Source organism: Vitis riparia, chromosome 4, assembly GCF_004353265.1.
Source record: "Vitis riparia cultivar Riparia Gloire de Montpellier isolate 1030 chromosome 4, EGFV_Vit.rip_1.0, whole genome shotgun sequence".
In the NCBI taxonomy this organism is placed as follows: domain Eukaryota; kingdom Viridiplantae; phylum Streptophyta; class Magnoliopsida; order Vitales; family Vitaceae; genus Vitis; species Vitis riparia.
In genome coordinates, this window is record NC_048434.1 from 19,523,411 (window position 1) to 19,538,724 (window position 15,314).

Consider the following 15,314-nt stretch of genomic DNA (forward strand, 5'->3'; position numbering starts at 1 on the left):
TTTTTTTTTTTTTTATTGCTTTGTTCTCTGGCACTGTTCGGCTTGCTCGCGTTAGCAATGAGTCAATGACTAAAATCCATACATTCATCCATCAAAGATAGCAAAGAACAACACAAAGTCTAGCACGTCTCCACTAACAAAGTACAGCATGAAAGACAAAAATAAATAAATAAATAAATCAACACATCATCTATGGAAACAAATACATGCGTAACGTTTAAGTTACTATCATTAAAAAAAAAAAAAAAAACAGTCAAATTAGTAGGAGATGTTTTGCTTTTTTCTGTTTAAAGAAAGGAAAGTCAAGCAATAGTTAGACTTTGGACATGAAACTTTTATACAAAATTCACTGAATCAACCGATTTTACAGTATAGACAATTAAAAATTTTAAAGGATCGATCGAGGCGCCCTCTTTTAGACGACAAAAAAGATATTATATGAGGTGCAGGATAGGGGGACTATAATGTCTTTGTGTTGTAGTGGGGATATAGGCGGCTATCGCCAAAGTAGACTAGCAAAAGAAAGTGAGACTTGGTCTTCTTGGGCACAATTTTGCCACCATGAGTTTCAGCACAATTTGGTTTTGGAAAGCGAGTATTTGTTTGGCTTCCTTCATTTTTCTTTTCTTTGATCATTTACTTTGAGTATTGGGTCTTCACCTTGCTGGTTATTGAGCTCGCGCGTCCTTCGGAGGTGAAAGGTGAAAGCTTTAGAATGACCTAGTAGGGCTTGGTCCGCCGTTCGGATACCTTTAATTTCCTTCCACTCTATTTGAAAGCTCTTCTGTTGAACATTTAGGGGCATTTTCAGGTTCTTTCCCTTGTGGATTTTTGGGTGATTCTGCGGGAGATGGAGGAGCAAAAGGACTCGGACCTAGGTTCGTTTGCACACCAACCACGGTTTCGTTTTGGTTTGCAAAATATCTCTCTCAAGTGGGCATCGCAAGTGGTAAAAGAAAATGGTATTTTCTCTTACAAAAATATCACTGTCGTATATGGTTGTTTCTATCACTTGATAAGATGCGATGGAAAATTGACTAGTCTGAACTGATAATATCAACACTTCTAGCAATTGGCACCGGTCAAAAGTTGGTGGATAGTAAGAAAGTAGAATATTCCTTAATTAATTATGGGTATTTCTTTGTTTTGAAAATGAATTGTGCAAAAGATACATAAAAAATGAAAAAAGAATCTTCTTTATTAATTTTATGAAAACATTGATAAGTAACTGATTACTTAAATAGTCATTTGAAAATAAATTGGGTTTCTCCAATTTTTTTTCCCGGTTTTAACAGGTGTATATTCATAGTAACAAAGAAATTCCTGCCCGTTGGTATATAGAGGCTGAGAAATCAAAACGTAAAGGTTGAGAGATACTGCTTGTTGGGAACCAGAGAGAAAGAGGAAGAGAGATATGGAGTTGTTGAGTTGTCTGCTGTGTTTTCTTGCTGCTTGGACTTCAGTTTACATCATGTTTTCAGCTAGAAGAGGAAGAAAGCATGCTGCTTACAAACTTCCTCCGGGACCAGTTCCGCTTCCCATAATAGGAAGCCTCTTAAACCTGGGTAACAGACCCCATGAGTCCCTCGCCAATCTTGCAAAAACTTACGGCCCAATTATGACTCTCAAACTTGGCTATGTAACCACAATAGTCATCTCTTCTGCACCCATGGCCAAAGAAGTCCTCCAAAAGCAGGATCTCTCCTTCTGCAACAGATCAATCCCTGATGCCCTCCGATCCGCAAAACACAACCAACTGTCGATGGCCTGGCTACCTGTTTCAGCAACTTGGAGAGCCCTTCGAAGGACATGCAATTCGCACTTATTCACTTCTCAAAAACTAGACTCTAACACCCATCTCCGCCACCAGAAAGTGCAAGAGCTTCTTGCGAATGTTGAACAGAGATGCCAAGCTGGTGGTCCTGTAGATATAGGCCAAGAAGCTTTTAGAACTAGTCTCAACCTGTTATCCAACACCATATTTTCTGTGGATCTTGTTGATCCAATTTCTGAGACTGCACAAGAGTTTAAAGAGTTGGTGCGTGGTGTGATGGAGGAAGCTGGGAAACCCAACTTGGTAGATTATTTTCCGGTGCTTAGACAGATTGATCCACAAGGTATAAGGCGTCGTTTGACAATTTATTTTGGAAGGATACTTGAGATCTTTGATAGAATGATCAAGCGACGGTTACGGTTAAGAAAAATGCAAAGTTCAATAGCTAGCAGTGATGTGTTAGACATTCTTCTCAACATCAGTGAAGATAACAGCAATGAGATTGAAAGAAGTCATATGGAACATTTGTTATTGGTTAGTATCTTCTATCTCCATAAAAAAAAAAAATTATTTTTCCTTGCTTCATATTCCGCTATGAATTTGCTTTGGTTTTTAATGATTCAAATAGCAGTTGGCCAAATAAACACTATATTCAGGCCTATTAAGGCACTCAGAGACTATGTTACAGGACTTATTTGTTGCGGGGACTGACACAACTTCCAGCACATTGGAATGGGCAATGGCAGAGCTGCTGCACAACCCTGAAAAACTTTTGAAAGCCCGAATGGAACTCCTGCAAACCATCGGCCAAGACAAACAGGTTAAAGAATCAGACATCACTCGACTCCCTTACGTGCAAGCGGTGGTGAAAGAAACCTTCCGATTGCACCCAGCAATTCCATTTTTACTCCCACGCAGAGTTGAAGAGGACACAGATATAGAAGGGTTCACAGTCCCAAAGAACGCACAGGTGCTGGTGAACGCATGGGCTATAGGTCGAGACCCGAACACATGGGAGAACCCCAACTCATTTGTGCCAGAGAGGTTCTTGGGGTTGGACATGGACGTGAAGGGCCAGAATTTTGAGCTGATTCCGTTTGGTGCTGGCAGGAGAATCTGTCCTGGGTTGCCGTTGGCAATCCGGATGGTTCACTTGATGCTGGCCTCGCTCATTCACTCCTATGATTGGAAACTTGAAGATGGGGTGACACCGGAGAACATGAACATGGAAGAAAGATATGGCATTAGTTTACAAAAGGCTCAGCCCCTGCAAGCTCTACCTGTACGGGTTTGAAGTTGTTGATCTTATGTGCTGAAGTAATGTGCTGATTCTTGGTGTGCTCTGCTGTGTTATCATTAACTAGAAATGTCAGTCCAGTTCTGTCATAGTGTTAAATAAACTCGGAAGTCTTTCTAATTTCCACTTAAATGGCTATCAAATATGCAAGCATCCATGCATAGCAGCATAGGTTATCTTTGTATTTTTCAATTGAAGTGTCGATCATCGTTCATAAATATTTGTTCCAACACAGAGAACGCCCGATGTCAATGAAAAGGCAAATGAAATATTTGATTAAAAGAGATGAAATAATTTTTAAATTATGGATCCGATCATTTTATATTTTTTTTTTTTTTTCATAGTAACTTATTTTTTATATAAATATTTTTTATTATTTATAAATTTTCAAACAAAATTAATTTTATTTTTACTATAAAATATCAAGACATTTTAGTTAAAATGAGATATAAAAAATAAATGCATTCATTAATTTCAAATTTTGAATTTTCAACACTTTTAATCACATAACCCAAAGCAAATTTCATGCTCTCTAACAAAGAAACTCTCTTATCTCGTAACTTTGAGAGCTTCTATTAAGATCGGTTGAACAGAGAGTTAGAGACTTAAGACTGCCAAGCGGAGGGAGGAGAGAGAGGTTCTTTAGTAATTTTCTAATCAAATAAAAATTCAATTTTATTTCAATTTTAAATGTTTAATTTTAAATAGAAAATATTTTTTTTGAGAAAATAATTAAAATTTTATTATTTTAATTAAAGATAAATAATAACTAAACATATATAACATAATAAATATTTTGAAATTATGAATTAAAGATAGTTGTCGTTTTGCACATGCTTCACTTGAATTCAAGTGAGAATCCATTTCCCAATAAAATTCTTCTTTCTCTGGCATCAACGGCTAGCTCGCTTCTATTCTTCCCAAAATATTTTCTTCTTTCTGTGACATATACCATATACTGTTCCCAAAATTTTCTTGCTCTGTACGGCTTGCTCCAACCAAATAAAGTCTAACACGTCTCCAGTAATACATTCATTCAAAAGATTCCATTATTTTCTCAAAAAGCAATCAAATTAGTCGGAGATGTTTTCCTTTTTTCTGTTTAACGAAAGCAAAATCAAGGGACTTTTTTCTTACGGTAATTTTAAAAAATTATTCTTAAATTATTATAATAGAAGAAATTATTACAAATATATTATGAGAGAGGGTGAACGGATAAATTTTTTTTAACCAAAATCGTTTATTTCCATTTAAAAAAAATTAAAAATTTAAAAGGGAAATTGTCTCTTGATGAGACGATTTCTCATTAAAAAAAATTAATATTTTTTTAATATTTATTACAAATTATAAATAAATAAATAAATAAATAAATAACCCAAGGGAAATTGTCTTTTGAAGAGACGAGTTCCCATGAAAAAAATAATTTTTTTTAAAAAAGTCCCAAATTAAAAAAAAAATCCTCAAGGGAATTCCCATGAAAAAAAATCTCAAATTATAAATAAAAAAAATCTTTAAGGGAGAAGAAACGAATTCCCATGAAAAAAATATATATATTTTTCTTTTTTTTAAAAAAATCCCAAATTATAAAAAAAAAAAAAAAAATCCTCAAGGAACTCATCTCTTGAAGAGACAAGTTCCCATGAAAAATAAAATAAAATAAAAAATTCTCAAATTAAAAAAATTAAAAAAAAAATCCCAAATTAAAAAAAAAAAATCCTCAAGGGAACTCGTCTCTTTTAAGAGATGAGTTCCCATGAAAAAAAATTAATATTTTTTTTAAAAAAATCCCAAATTAAAAAAAAAAAATTCCTCAAGGGAACTCGTCTTTTCAAGAAACGAGTTTCCATGAAAAAAAATCTCAAATTAATATTTTTTTCCCTGAGGATTATTTTTTTTATATTTATAATTTGAGATTTTTTTTTAATGGGAAATTGTCTTTCCCTAGAGGATTTTTTATTTATTTATAATTTGGGATTTTAAAAAAATATATTATTTTTAAAAAATATATTATTTTTTTATGGGAAATTGTCTCTTTGAGAGACGATTTCCCTTGAGGAATTTTTTATTTTTTTTATTTTATAATTTAGGATTTTTAAAAATATATATATATTAATTTTTTTCATGGGAACTCATCTCTTCAAGAGACGAGTTCATTTGAGGATTTTTTTTTTATTATTTATTTATAATTTGGGATTTAAAAAAAATATTAATTTTTTTCATGGGAAAGAGACGAGTTCCCTTGAGGATTTTTTTTTTTTTTTAATTTGGGATTTTTTTCATGGGAACTCGTCTCTTGAAGAGACGATTTCCCTTGGGGATTTTTTTTTTTAATAATTTGTAATAAATATTAAAAAAAATATTAATTTTTTTTAATAGGAAATCGTCATACGATTTCCCTTTTGAATTTTTATTTTTTAAAATGGAAATAAAATCGTCTTTTCAAAAGACGATTTTGGTTTAAAAAAAAAAAAAATTATCCGTTCACCCTCTCTCCTAGGTGGCAAAAACTACCATATATTTGTAATAACTTCTTCTACTACAAAAATTTAAGAATAATTTTTTTAAATTACCGTACTATTGAAAAAAGTCCTAGCGTACACTACACTCGTAACGTTGGGTCCAATTGCTGCACAATCCTTCTTCTGCACTCGTAACGTTGGGAACAATTGCTGCACAATCCTTCTTCTGCTAATTTTAGCAAACCCATAATAGATATAAAATCTTAAGAGGAAAACAAGTCCAAATCTTTAATCTTTTGTGGCTTGCATCACATTCACTTCTTGAGAATACATTTTGGACTGGGGTATTTTAAATTTTTTTACACTTAATGTTGAATGTAATTTGCCTTTAGATTTTTAATTTTTTTTTCTACTTATTATTTATTTTTTAAAATTATTTTATTGAATAAAAATAATCAAAATATTTAATTTTCTACTGAATACTAAAAATAATATTTTTTAAATAATTTAAACATAATCTCAACACAACCTTCACTTTATTAATGCTTAATATTTAATAGAAATAAATAATAAATAACAAATAACTTAATACTTAATAATATTTAGAATTAAGTTAAATTAATTTTTATTTAAATTTAAATTAAAAAAATTAAGATTTAAAAGTGTTAGTTAATAAGTTATTCAATAAAAAGTAGTAATGAATAAACAAGAAGTTTAGGAGTTTTTTTTTTTTTTTTCAAATTTAAGATTTTTGCAAATATAGAATTATTTTTTCTCAATAAATGTATATGTAGCTGTAGGATAAATGACTATAACCTCCTGCTTCATAATTTGGCCATAGTGAGAATGTGAAAGTAGGAATGTAAACAGATTGGATCAGGATGGGTCCACCTGCCCCTGTTCCACCTCCAACTACCACAGAATAGAAAAAAGTGAGGATCCTTCCTGCTCCGCGCCCGACCTTCAGATATGGGTCGACTTGAGCCTTTCTAAGCCAATCCAAACAAGCCTTCCAACTAGGTCCAACTGAATGGATCACAACTATGGATAACTCCTAGAGATGGGTGAATAGGTATTTTTTAAATCAATTTGAGATGGTACTATTATGAATACTATCTTTCAATCTTACCATCAAGTAAGTCGGTATAAGCAATAATAGTTGCACTAACACTAATCTCCCAATAAAATCATCGATATAATTCATATACAAATGAATCAACACTTCTAACCAAGATATACGAGGTATTTGGATCATTTAAAACAAATTTTCTCATGTCCATTAACATCAAAACCAAGTCAAAAATTATTTCACACTATTCTAAATATTAAGTGATTCAATTTTAATTCAGTACATTAATCAACCGATATATTAAATCAATGAAAATTTCATAAGTTAAAATAAATAAATGAAAAGATGAGATAAAGGTAAAGAGTCAAGAACACCAAGATGAAAATTTCTAGAAGATAAAAAATCATGGGCATACAAGTAACCAAAAGCATTCCTTGTGAAAAAAATAATTAAATACAAGGATTTACCTAACCTAAACCTTAAATTCTCTACCAAACTACTTGTCTCAAACATTCTTAGTTCAGATAATCACTTTCTTCTTCCCAAGTATATTTAGAATCTACATCAAGTTTGATCTTGACCTTTTTTTGCATGTATAAAAGAAGAAATTTAAGTACTCCAAAGATGATGATGAATATAAGAGTATGGGGTGAAATTTATACTAAATCAACTCATTTTGAAAGATTTTTTTTTTTCATTCGAAAGATGATTTTTAATTCAAGACCCATAAAAATTTCTTTCAAACCAAACAACTCTAAAATAGTTAAAGCACTTGAAGCTTAAGGGAGGCCACCTAACTCTTAAAGTTGTATTTCCCTCATTTGAGAAATGGTTTAAATTCTAGGGTTTCGAAACCCATCAAATAGTTGAGATTTTTTTTAAAAAAAAAATATAGATGTGATCAAATCTTTATTGATTAAATGAGATTGCAAAATTTTGGATATAACAGAAATTATTACCTGTAGTTTGATGAACCAATAATTGATTCAAATGTTTTAAACACAAATTTTTACTCTCTTAAATTTCAACTTCATTTTTCAACAAAAGAACAAAAGTTTAAAACTTGAATTGATCGATGTTTGATATCATCCATCACCTTAAAAATACTTATCATATCTTGTACCAACCTTCATTCACAAATAATTTAGAAATGACAAAAATCCAAAGGGGATTTGACACAATGGGAATTTTGACTTGAAATTGTCAACACAAAAAAGCACTTATACCAATAATTTAATAAATCTAATTAGAATTATTAATAAATATGAGGCAAATAATGGTGGTTGGTTTCTCACATCTTCCACTTATTTGAAGATTCTATTCTATAAGGTATCAAACAAAATAATTATTGTAAAATTTATAAAAAAAAATATAGATTATATTATCAAATATAGATTATATTATCAAATAAGAAATTAAAAATCAAATATTTTAAAGTTATGAAATAAATATCAATTAATAATTTAATATAAGTAATTGTTTATAAATCAAACTTTTGCTGTCAAATATATTTTAATAATTAAAGAAAAACGACAATCTCTTTAATTTGGTATAATTAAAAAGTGCAAAATATTAAAATTTTCTTTTACTATCGAACTTAGTACAAAGATCTTTGAGTCTACGCATTATAATGTCATATGTGAGTTTTTTGAATGTTGTAGTTGATAATACCTTTGTGAATAGGTTTGTTAAATTATTATTTGATCTTACTTATTGAACATTAATTTAACCATTATTATAAAAACTTGTAAATGGAAACGAATTTGAGCAATATATGCTTAGTTTTATCACTCTTGATATATCTTTCTTTTAATCTATGTAATATTTGTGACGTTATTTTCATATTGCAATTTCAAATTATCTCTAATGGAAGATAATCCGTATAATTCTCAAATGTATTTGGACTATAAATCCCAACCATATATATTCTGAGCTTGTTTCTTATTTCATGAAAATATTTCTAAATCATTTGAAAAAATAAAATCAATTTAGGTAGGTGACAACTTAATATACAAGCTAATAATCAATACATATTGACGATTATATCAAATATTGACTAATATATATAAAAGTTTTTTTTTTTTTATGGGAATTGCTTTAACTCTCGTTATATATTGATTGATATACCAAATTATTTAATATAAAAATTATTATATTTTATATACAAGTTTCTATTATTATCTAATTTTTAAAAATGAAAATATTCAAACAAACTCTAAGTTTTTCCTCGATCCTTATTAAACATATAGTATTCACCTGGTTTAACAAAAATGTTTACCCCCATGATTTTTCTGCACTACATCATTAGTCATATGAAAATTGAGATATGAAAATAAAAAAGTATTGATAAAATGGGTTTATGGAATGAAGAATTAATTCTTAATGTAATTTAAGAATAGGATGGTAATTGGAAAAGGAAAATAGAGGCAATAATAGGACTTAAATTAACTATTGGTTGTTAGCTTTTAAATAAGTGACAATCAATTTTTGACACAGACATTTTATTAATGCGAGGGTGGATCACCCATAAACAATTCAAATTTCTATAAATTATCATAAATTTTGTTCTATGAGTTATCAAACAAAATAATTATTTTAAAATTTATAAAATATAAATCATTGAAATGAGAGATTAAAAATCAAATATTTTGAAGTTGTAAAATAAATATTAATTGCTAATTTAAAATAAAATCAAATCAAATTTTTACTATCAAATATATTTTAACATTAAAGAAACATGATAATCTCATTAATTTAATATAAAAAAAATATTATTCTTTCTCTTCTCTTCTCTTCTTTTCTTTTATATTTATTTTATATTTACAATATATCTTACATAAAAAATAAAAATAAAAATTGCTTTTGACAAACTTTACCACCTCCACCCCAAACAAGATTGAATCGACCCAGGCCCCAGGCTCCAGGCTACCATAATCCTGCATGAATGATGAAAGTTCAATAGGATAGTGTAATAATTGCTTTTTCCACTCCAAAACCTAGTCAACAGCAATTTCCAGGAAAAAAGAGAGAAATTTCTTGAGGTGAAAAGAAAGTAGGGATTTTCCAATGGCATCGGCCTGTTGTTTGGTTTCGTTCTGGACCGAGTCCAAGCAATTGCCCAAAACCGTGTAAGGTAGGGTAGGTCCCTCGGTATCAGAAGCAGAGAAGCTTCTTGTATGGCGTTGACTAGGGACCTTGCAGCCCATATTGTTTAAGATTCACAGCCTCCTTTGTTGTAGATCTCAGCCTTTGCCCCTCTTTTTTCTTTGATTTCTGTTCCTTCGTTTCAGAAGGGGAGATGCAAACGTAAGGCTCTGGAAAACTGTTCCAAGCTCGAAAACTGTAAGTGGGCTTTGAACTCGTCATTTATCTTTATGTAGATAATTATATTTTTTTGTTCTGATTGGGGATAATCCCGAAATTCCACACTACTGCAGATCTATTTAGTAAAATTCCAGACATCGCTATTCAACCTTGAAGCTTTCATTTCCTATTGTCTTTTGAATGTATCGAGGGATTGTTAGAGTGTAAATACATAATTTCTGATTTTCTTTCTTTTTTTTGAAAGAAGATTTTTGTAAGGTGAGAAGAGATGGTGGATGCTGTTGTTACTGTGTTCCTAGAGAAACTGCTCAATGCTCTTGAAGAGGAGGGCCGCGTTCTGTTCGATTTCAGAGAGCAGTTTGAAATATTACGAGATGAGCTGCGGCTCATGCAAAGCTTCCTCAAAGATGCAGAGAGGCTGAAAAGGAAAAACGAGACTCTTCGGACGGTGATGATTGGTTTGCGGGAGCTGATCTATGAAGCTGAAGATATACTTGCGGATTGCAAAGTTCAATCGGAGGGGAGCCAAGACATCTCCGGTTGGTATGCTGTGTGTTTCTATCCTACTAACCTTCCTTTCAAATATCAAACTGGAAAGCGCCTCAGAGAAATCAACGAGAAGATCACTCGGATTAAACAAAATATCCCGTCTTTCCTTGGAGTGCCGATTCTAAGCCAAGCCGAGATTGCAGATTCACGGAACCTCCCAGTAGATAGATGGAGCTCTTCTGTGTTTGACCATTCCCAAGTGGTTGGGATAGAGGGTGACACAAGGAAGGTAAAGAACTGGCTGTTGGAAGCCAAGGATGGAATCCTAGCAATTGGAGTTGTGGGCATGGGTGGGGTTGGGAAGACTACTTTGGCTCAAGTGGTCTTCAATGACAGGGAAATGGAGGCTCGTTTTGAGAGGAGGATGTGGGTGTCTGTCACTGGGACACCTAACGAAAAACGGATTTTGAGAAGCATGTTGAGGAACTTGGGTGATATGAATGTGGGAGATGATTGTGGTGAGTTGTTGAGGAAAATAAATCAATACCTCTTGGGCAAGAGGTTTTTGCTTGTCATGGATGATGTGGGGGAAAACACAAATACTTGGTGGCGCAAAATCAGTGATGGATTGCCTAAAGGAAATGGGAGTAGTATTATTATCACTACAAGAACTAAGGAAGTCGCAACAATGATGGGAGTGGAGGAAGAGAGAACACATCGGCCCAAAGTCCTCAGTAAGGATGATAGTTGGTTGCTCTTCCGCAATGTAGCATTTGCTGCCAATGGAGGCATTTGTACTTCCTCTGAACTGGAGAACATTGGGAGGGAGATTGTACATAAATGTGGGGGCCTCCCATTAGCAATTAAGGCAGCTGGAGGAATGATGCTCTATCAACAACCTTATTATCATGACTGGAAGCGAATTGCAGACCATTTTCGGGATGAATTGGCAGAAGAGGATGGTTCTGTCATGGCTTCACTCGAATTAAGTTATGAGGAACTCCCATCGCACCTCAAGTCATGCTTCCTCTGTTTGTCTCTTTATCCAGAGGACTGCGAAATAACCAAAGAGCAATTGATTCATTGGTGGATTGCAGAGGGTTTTGTCCCACTGAGAAGAGGCAGATTATCAACTGAAGCTGGGGAGGATTGTTTCTCAGGGTTAACAAATCGTTGTTTGATAGAAGTGGTTGAAAAGAGTTATACTGGAGCAATACAAACCTGCAAAATTCATGATATGGTTCGGGATTTAGTGATCAAGAAGGCAGAAGATGATGCGTTCTCTGGACCAACAACTGCAAGTTGTCGCCATTTGGGTATTGAAGGTGATATCGACAGAAAGTACGATATGCCAAATCAGAAGCTGCGTGCATTGTTGTCCACAATCAAGACTGGAGAAGTGAACAAGGTTGCTTCAAGCAATGCAAAAAAGTTCTGTGATTGCCGATACCTGCGGGTGTTAGATGTCTCCAAAACGATCTTTGATAAGTCTCTCACAGGTTTATTGGATCATATTGGATTCCTCCAACACTTAACTTATCTCAGCTTAAGCAACACACATCCATTGACTGAAGTTCCACCTGCACTAGAGAAGCTCCGCAACCTTCAGGTATTGGATTTAAGTTACTGTCAGAATTTGAAAATGCTCCCCTCTTATGTTACAACTTTTGAGAAGCTCACAGTGTTAGATGTGAGTCATTGTGGTTCACTTCGATACCTTCCCAAAGGCCTGGGGAGCCTTTCAAATCTTCAAGTATTATTGGGGTTTAAACCTTCAAAATCAAATCAATTAGAAGGTTGTCGGATTGCTGAGTTAAGAAGCTTGACCAAGCTTAGGAGACTTGGCTTACAACTAACTCAGGGTGATGAGATTGGAGACAATGACGACAATGTATTGGTAGGTCTCCGAGGACTTCAATTTCTGGTAATTAGTTGTTTTGACAGTCATGGTGATGACCTGATACCCAAACTGGATAAACTCTCTCCTCCCCAACAGCTCCATGAGCTCTCTCTCAGATTTTATCCAGGAAAGATGAACCCAGGCTGGCTAAACCCTTTTTCACTTCCTATCTTAAGGTATCTTTCAATCTCTTCAGGAAACCTTACAAACATGAGCCAACGTTTTTGGGGTGATGGTGACAATACCTGGAAAATTGAGGGCTTAATGTTGGAATCACTATCCGATTTGGGAATGGAATGGTCTATGGTGCAACAAGTGATGCCAAGACTGAGAATTGTGAATGTTAGTTGGTGTCCAGATTTGGACTCATTTCCAATTGAAGATGTTGGATTCAGAGGGGGAGTGTGGAAGAAGGGAGAGCGCCCAAGCTAGAACTAGAAGAAATACAAAAAAACAAGCTTCTGTGTCATATTATTTGTTATACCCTGTCTTCTGTATTTAAGTGTGATAATTCTTTGGCTTGCATTTTTCTGTTATCCTTTTTTGGTTTAGGTGTAAACATAGGACACGCATCTTTTGTAAGCCTTTTTTTGGTTTAATTTTTTAGCTTTCGTTCATCTTTTAATGAAAAGCCAATGATTCATAAATAAATGAGTTCGAACCCATCAGTTAGACTATCAAGGTGAAAACTAGCAAGTGTGGTATCAATAAATAGCACATGGTTTTAGGTTCAAATCATACCATTAATGATATCTTGAATTTACTCGGTGTTGGTTGTTGAGCGACGGTCAACACCCCGAGTTTAGTTAGGATGATGATTTTATTGTATTAAATTAGTTCTTATAAATAAATGAAGTAGAATTTATTTTTAATTTTAATTTTATTAAACGAAGAATATAAGAATTTTGATTTCAAATAATCATATACTCAAGGATTAAAATATTTGGATATATCGTCCATATTTCCGCGATATATCCAATATCATGGATATCGATACAAAATTTGGGAAGATATGGATATCAACCGATATTTTCAAATATTTTATCGATATTTTATTGGTTTTTCGATTTTTTTTCATGTTTCAACTGATATTTCTAGATATTTCACTGATTTTCTGATTTTTTATTATTAAATAAATAAATTATAATTATTTTATTTTTATAATTGATTTAATTTATTACCAAAAATATAAAACATAATTTTTTAATAGATTTTTTTGTATAATCTAATATTTATTAAATATAATAAATATAAATATTAAAAAAATTATATATATATCGTAATAATATTATAAAATAATCTATAATACAACTTAATAATAAATGTATATATAAAATTTATATTTTTTTTATTGATGTAAAGGATTTTATTATCAAATATGACAATATATATATATATAATTTTAAAATATATATTTTTATTTCTTATATAATTTTTTAGATTTTTTTTAATACTTTAAAAAATTTTAATAATTCTATTAATTTTTACGTGATCATATTTTATGTCAAAATATCTATTAATATATCTTTTATATATCTTATATATGCATAAAATCAAAGTAACGAGTGATTATCAATATTTTCATCTTGCATGCTCTCATGATTGGTTCTTTTGGTTTCAAATAGCGTACTGCTTCTAGTAGGGCTAATGGCTTCTAAAGAGGTGAAAAGACTTCAGCACCCTCAGAGCCTAATTAGTAATTATAGTTTAGGGCTGCCAATGAAGTCAATGTTTGACAGGAAGCATAGGTAACTAAACGGTAAAAGTGTATCTTAATCAAGGTTGGTAAAGTTTTGGTGCAATAGTTATGGGTCAATTTTATGTCATCTTATATAATTTATTTAATAAATTGGTAGTTTTTGAGTCAATTTATATAATATGAATTCAATCATCTATTTAACAATCTGATTAATATAATTATAACTTTAAATTATTTCACCTATATTTAATTTATTTTAAATTTATCTTTAAATAAATATGTCAATTAATTCATAAACATATGAGATTGAAATATTAATTGGATGAAATAGAATGATTTGATTATTAAATGAATTAAATGAGTTTCATGAGATGTTACTTGTTTAATAATTAAATAATATTTTGATTTATGATTTTGATAGAATTATTATTCATGTCGAATTCTGGTTAATCTATGTAATAAAATATCTATATCACGTTTGGAAACTATTTTCAAAAACACTTTTAGAGAAAAGTTTCTGAAAACTGTTTTATAATGTTTTGTAGAATAAAAGTCCGTTTGGAACTTGAAATATTTTTAACTTATTTTTTCATATTTTTAAATATGTTTTAAAAATAATTTTTATATCAAATACTTTATTTGTAATTATTTTACATGTTTATATAATTATTTTCTAAAATAATGACAAGTGAAAACAACTAAAAAATGTTATTTGAAGACACCATATTTTTTATTCTTAAAAACAAAAAACGAAAAATAATTTTTAATTATTAAACATGTTTTTTTGTTTTTTGTTTTAGAGAACAGAAAATTGTTTTTGAAAATAGTTATCAAACAAATTTTTAAACTTTGACCCAATATAAATATAATCTAGCAATCTACCAACACGGTTCATCATTGTTAATATCAATAAGAACCAAATTTATCATACTTAAATTTAATGCATTTCTTTTAAAATAATTAAGATTATTTGGAATTTTGGATCATTTTGACCAAAAATAAAATAAAATTGGGACCAAACTTATATTCAATGTAATTCTTTTGTAGTTGCTTAGCATTGACTTTCACAAGTAATATTATTTTTTAAAATATTTCTTTTAAGAAACCGTGTGATAAAAAATAATTTTAAAATTACAATGCTTTTAGATATTATTAAAATTCTTTTTTTTTTTTTTTACTTTTTTGAAAAAATAAGTTGAGCGTAAAAAATAAACTTAATAAAAAAAATTCAAGATGCAAATTTAATGTAAAAATAAAATAAGTATTTAAAAGTGATAAGTTGTTATGTTTATTTTAAAAATAA

General features: G+C 31.0%; 2 protein-coding genes across 7 annotated transcripts; both read left to right on the forward strand.

Moving 5' to 3' along the window:
* Window positions 1–552: 552 nt before the first annotated feature.
* On the forward strand, window positions 553–3,285 carry LOC117912831 (geraniol 8-hydroxylase-like). 2 transcript variants are annotated; one of them, XM_034827569.1, is made up of 4 exons: window positions 553–701; window positions 812–962; window positions 1,296–2,308; window positions 2,463–3,285. In XM_034827569.1, exons 3-4 carry the CDS (start codon window positions 1,415–1,417, stop codon window positions 3,066–3,068), a joined length of 1,500 nt encoding a protein of 499 aa, XP_034683460.1. In that variant the 5' UTR covers window positions 553–701; window positions 812–962; window positions 1,296–1,414; the 3' UTR covers window positions 3,069–3,285. The 2 variants fall into 2 exon arrangements, with proteins under 2 accessions (XP_034683460.1, XP_034683459.1); XM_034827568.1 differs by having other exon boundaries at window positions 553–962.
* A 6,215-nt stretch (window positions 3,286–9,500) lies between these two features.
* LOC117913173 (disease resistance RPP13-like protein 4) lies at window positions 9,501–12,963 on the forward strand. Of its 5 annotated transcripts, none has more exons than XR_004651084.1 (2): window positions 9,501–9,941; window positions 10,037–10,156. XR_004651084.1 is itself a non-coding variant. In XM_034828124.1 (2 exons), exon 2 carries the CDS (start codon window positions 10,192–10,194, stop codon window positions 12,742–12,744), a length of 2,553 nt encoding a protein of 850 aa, XP_034684015.1. In that variant the 5' UTR covers window positions 9,522–9,941; window positions 10,168–10,191; the 3' UTR covers window positions 12,745–12,963. The 5 variants fall into 5 exon arrangements, 4 of the variants coding, with proteins under 4 accessions (XP_034684015.1, XP_034684016.1, XP_034684013.1 ...); XM_034828124.1 differs by lacking the exon at window positions 10,037–10,156 and adding an exon at window positions 10,168–12,963 and having other exon boundaries at window positions 9,522–9,941; XM_034828125.1 differs by lacking the exon at window positions 10,037–10,156 and adding an exon at window positions 10,168–12,963 and having other exon boundaries at window positions 9,522–9,923.
* The last annotated feature ends 2,351 nt before the right edge of the window (window positions 12,964–15,314 follow it).

Bases quoted from the DNA above. Each gene is read 5' to 3' on its own strand.
- LOC117912831 (XM_034827568.1), top strand. From the start codon at position 1,415: ATGGAGTTGTTGAGTTGTCTGCTGTGTTTTCTTGCTGCTTGGACTTCA. The intron at 2,309-2,462 runs GTTAGTATCTTC...ACTATGTTACAG, and splicing joins ATATGGAACATTTGTTATTG to GACTTATTTGTTGCGGGGAC.
- LOC117913173 (XM_034828124.1), top strand. From the start codon at position 10,192: ATGGTGGATGCTGTTGTTACTGTGTTCCTAGAGAAACTGCTCAATGCT.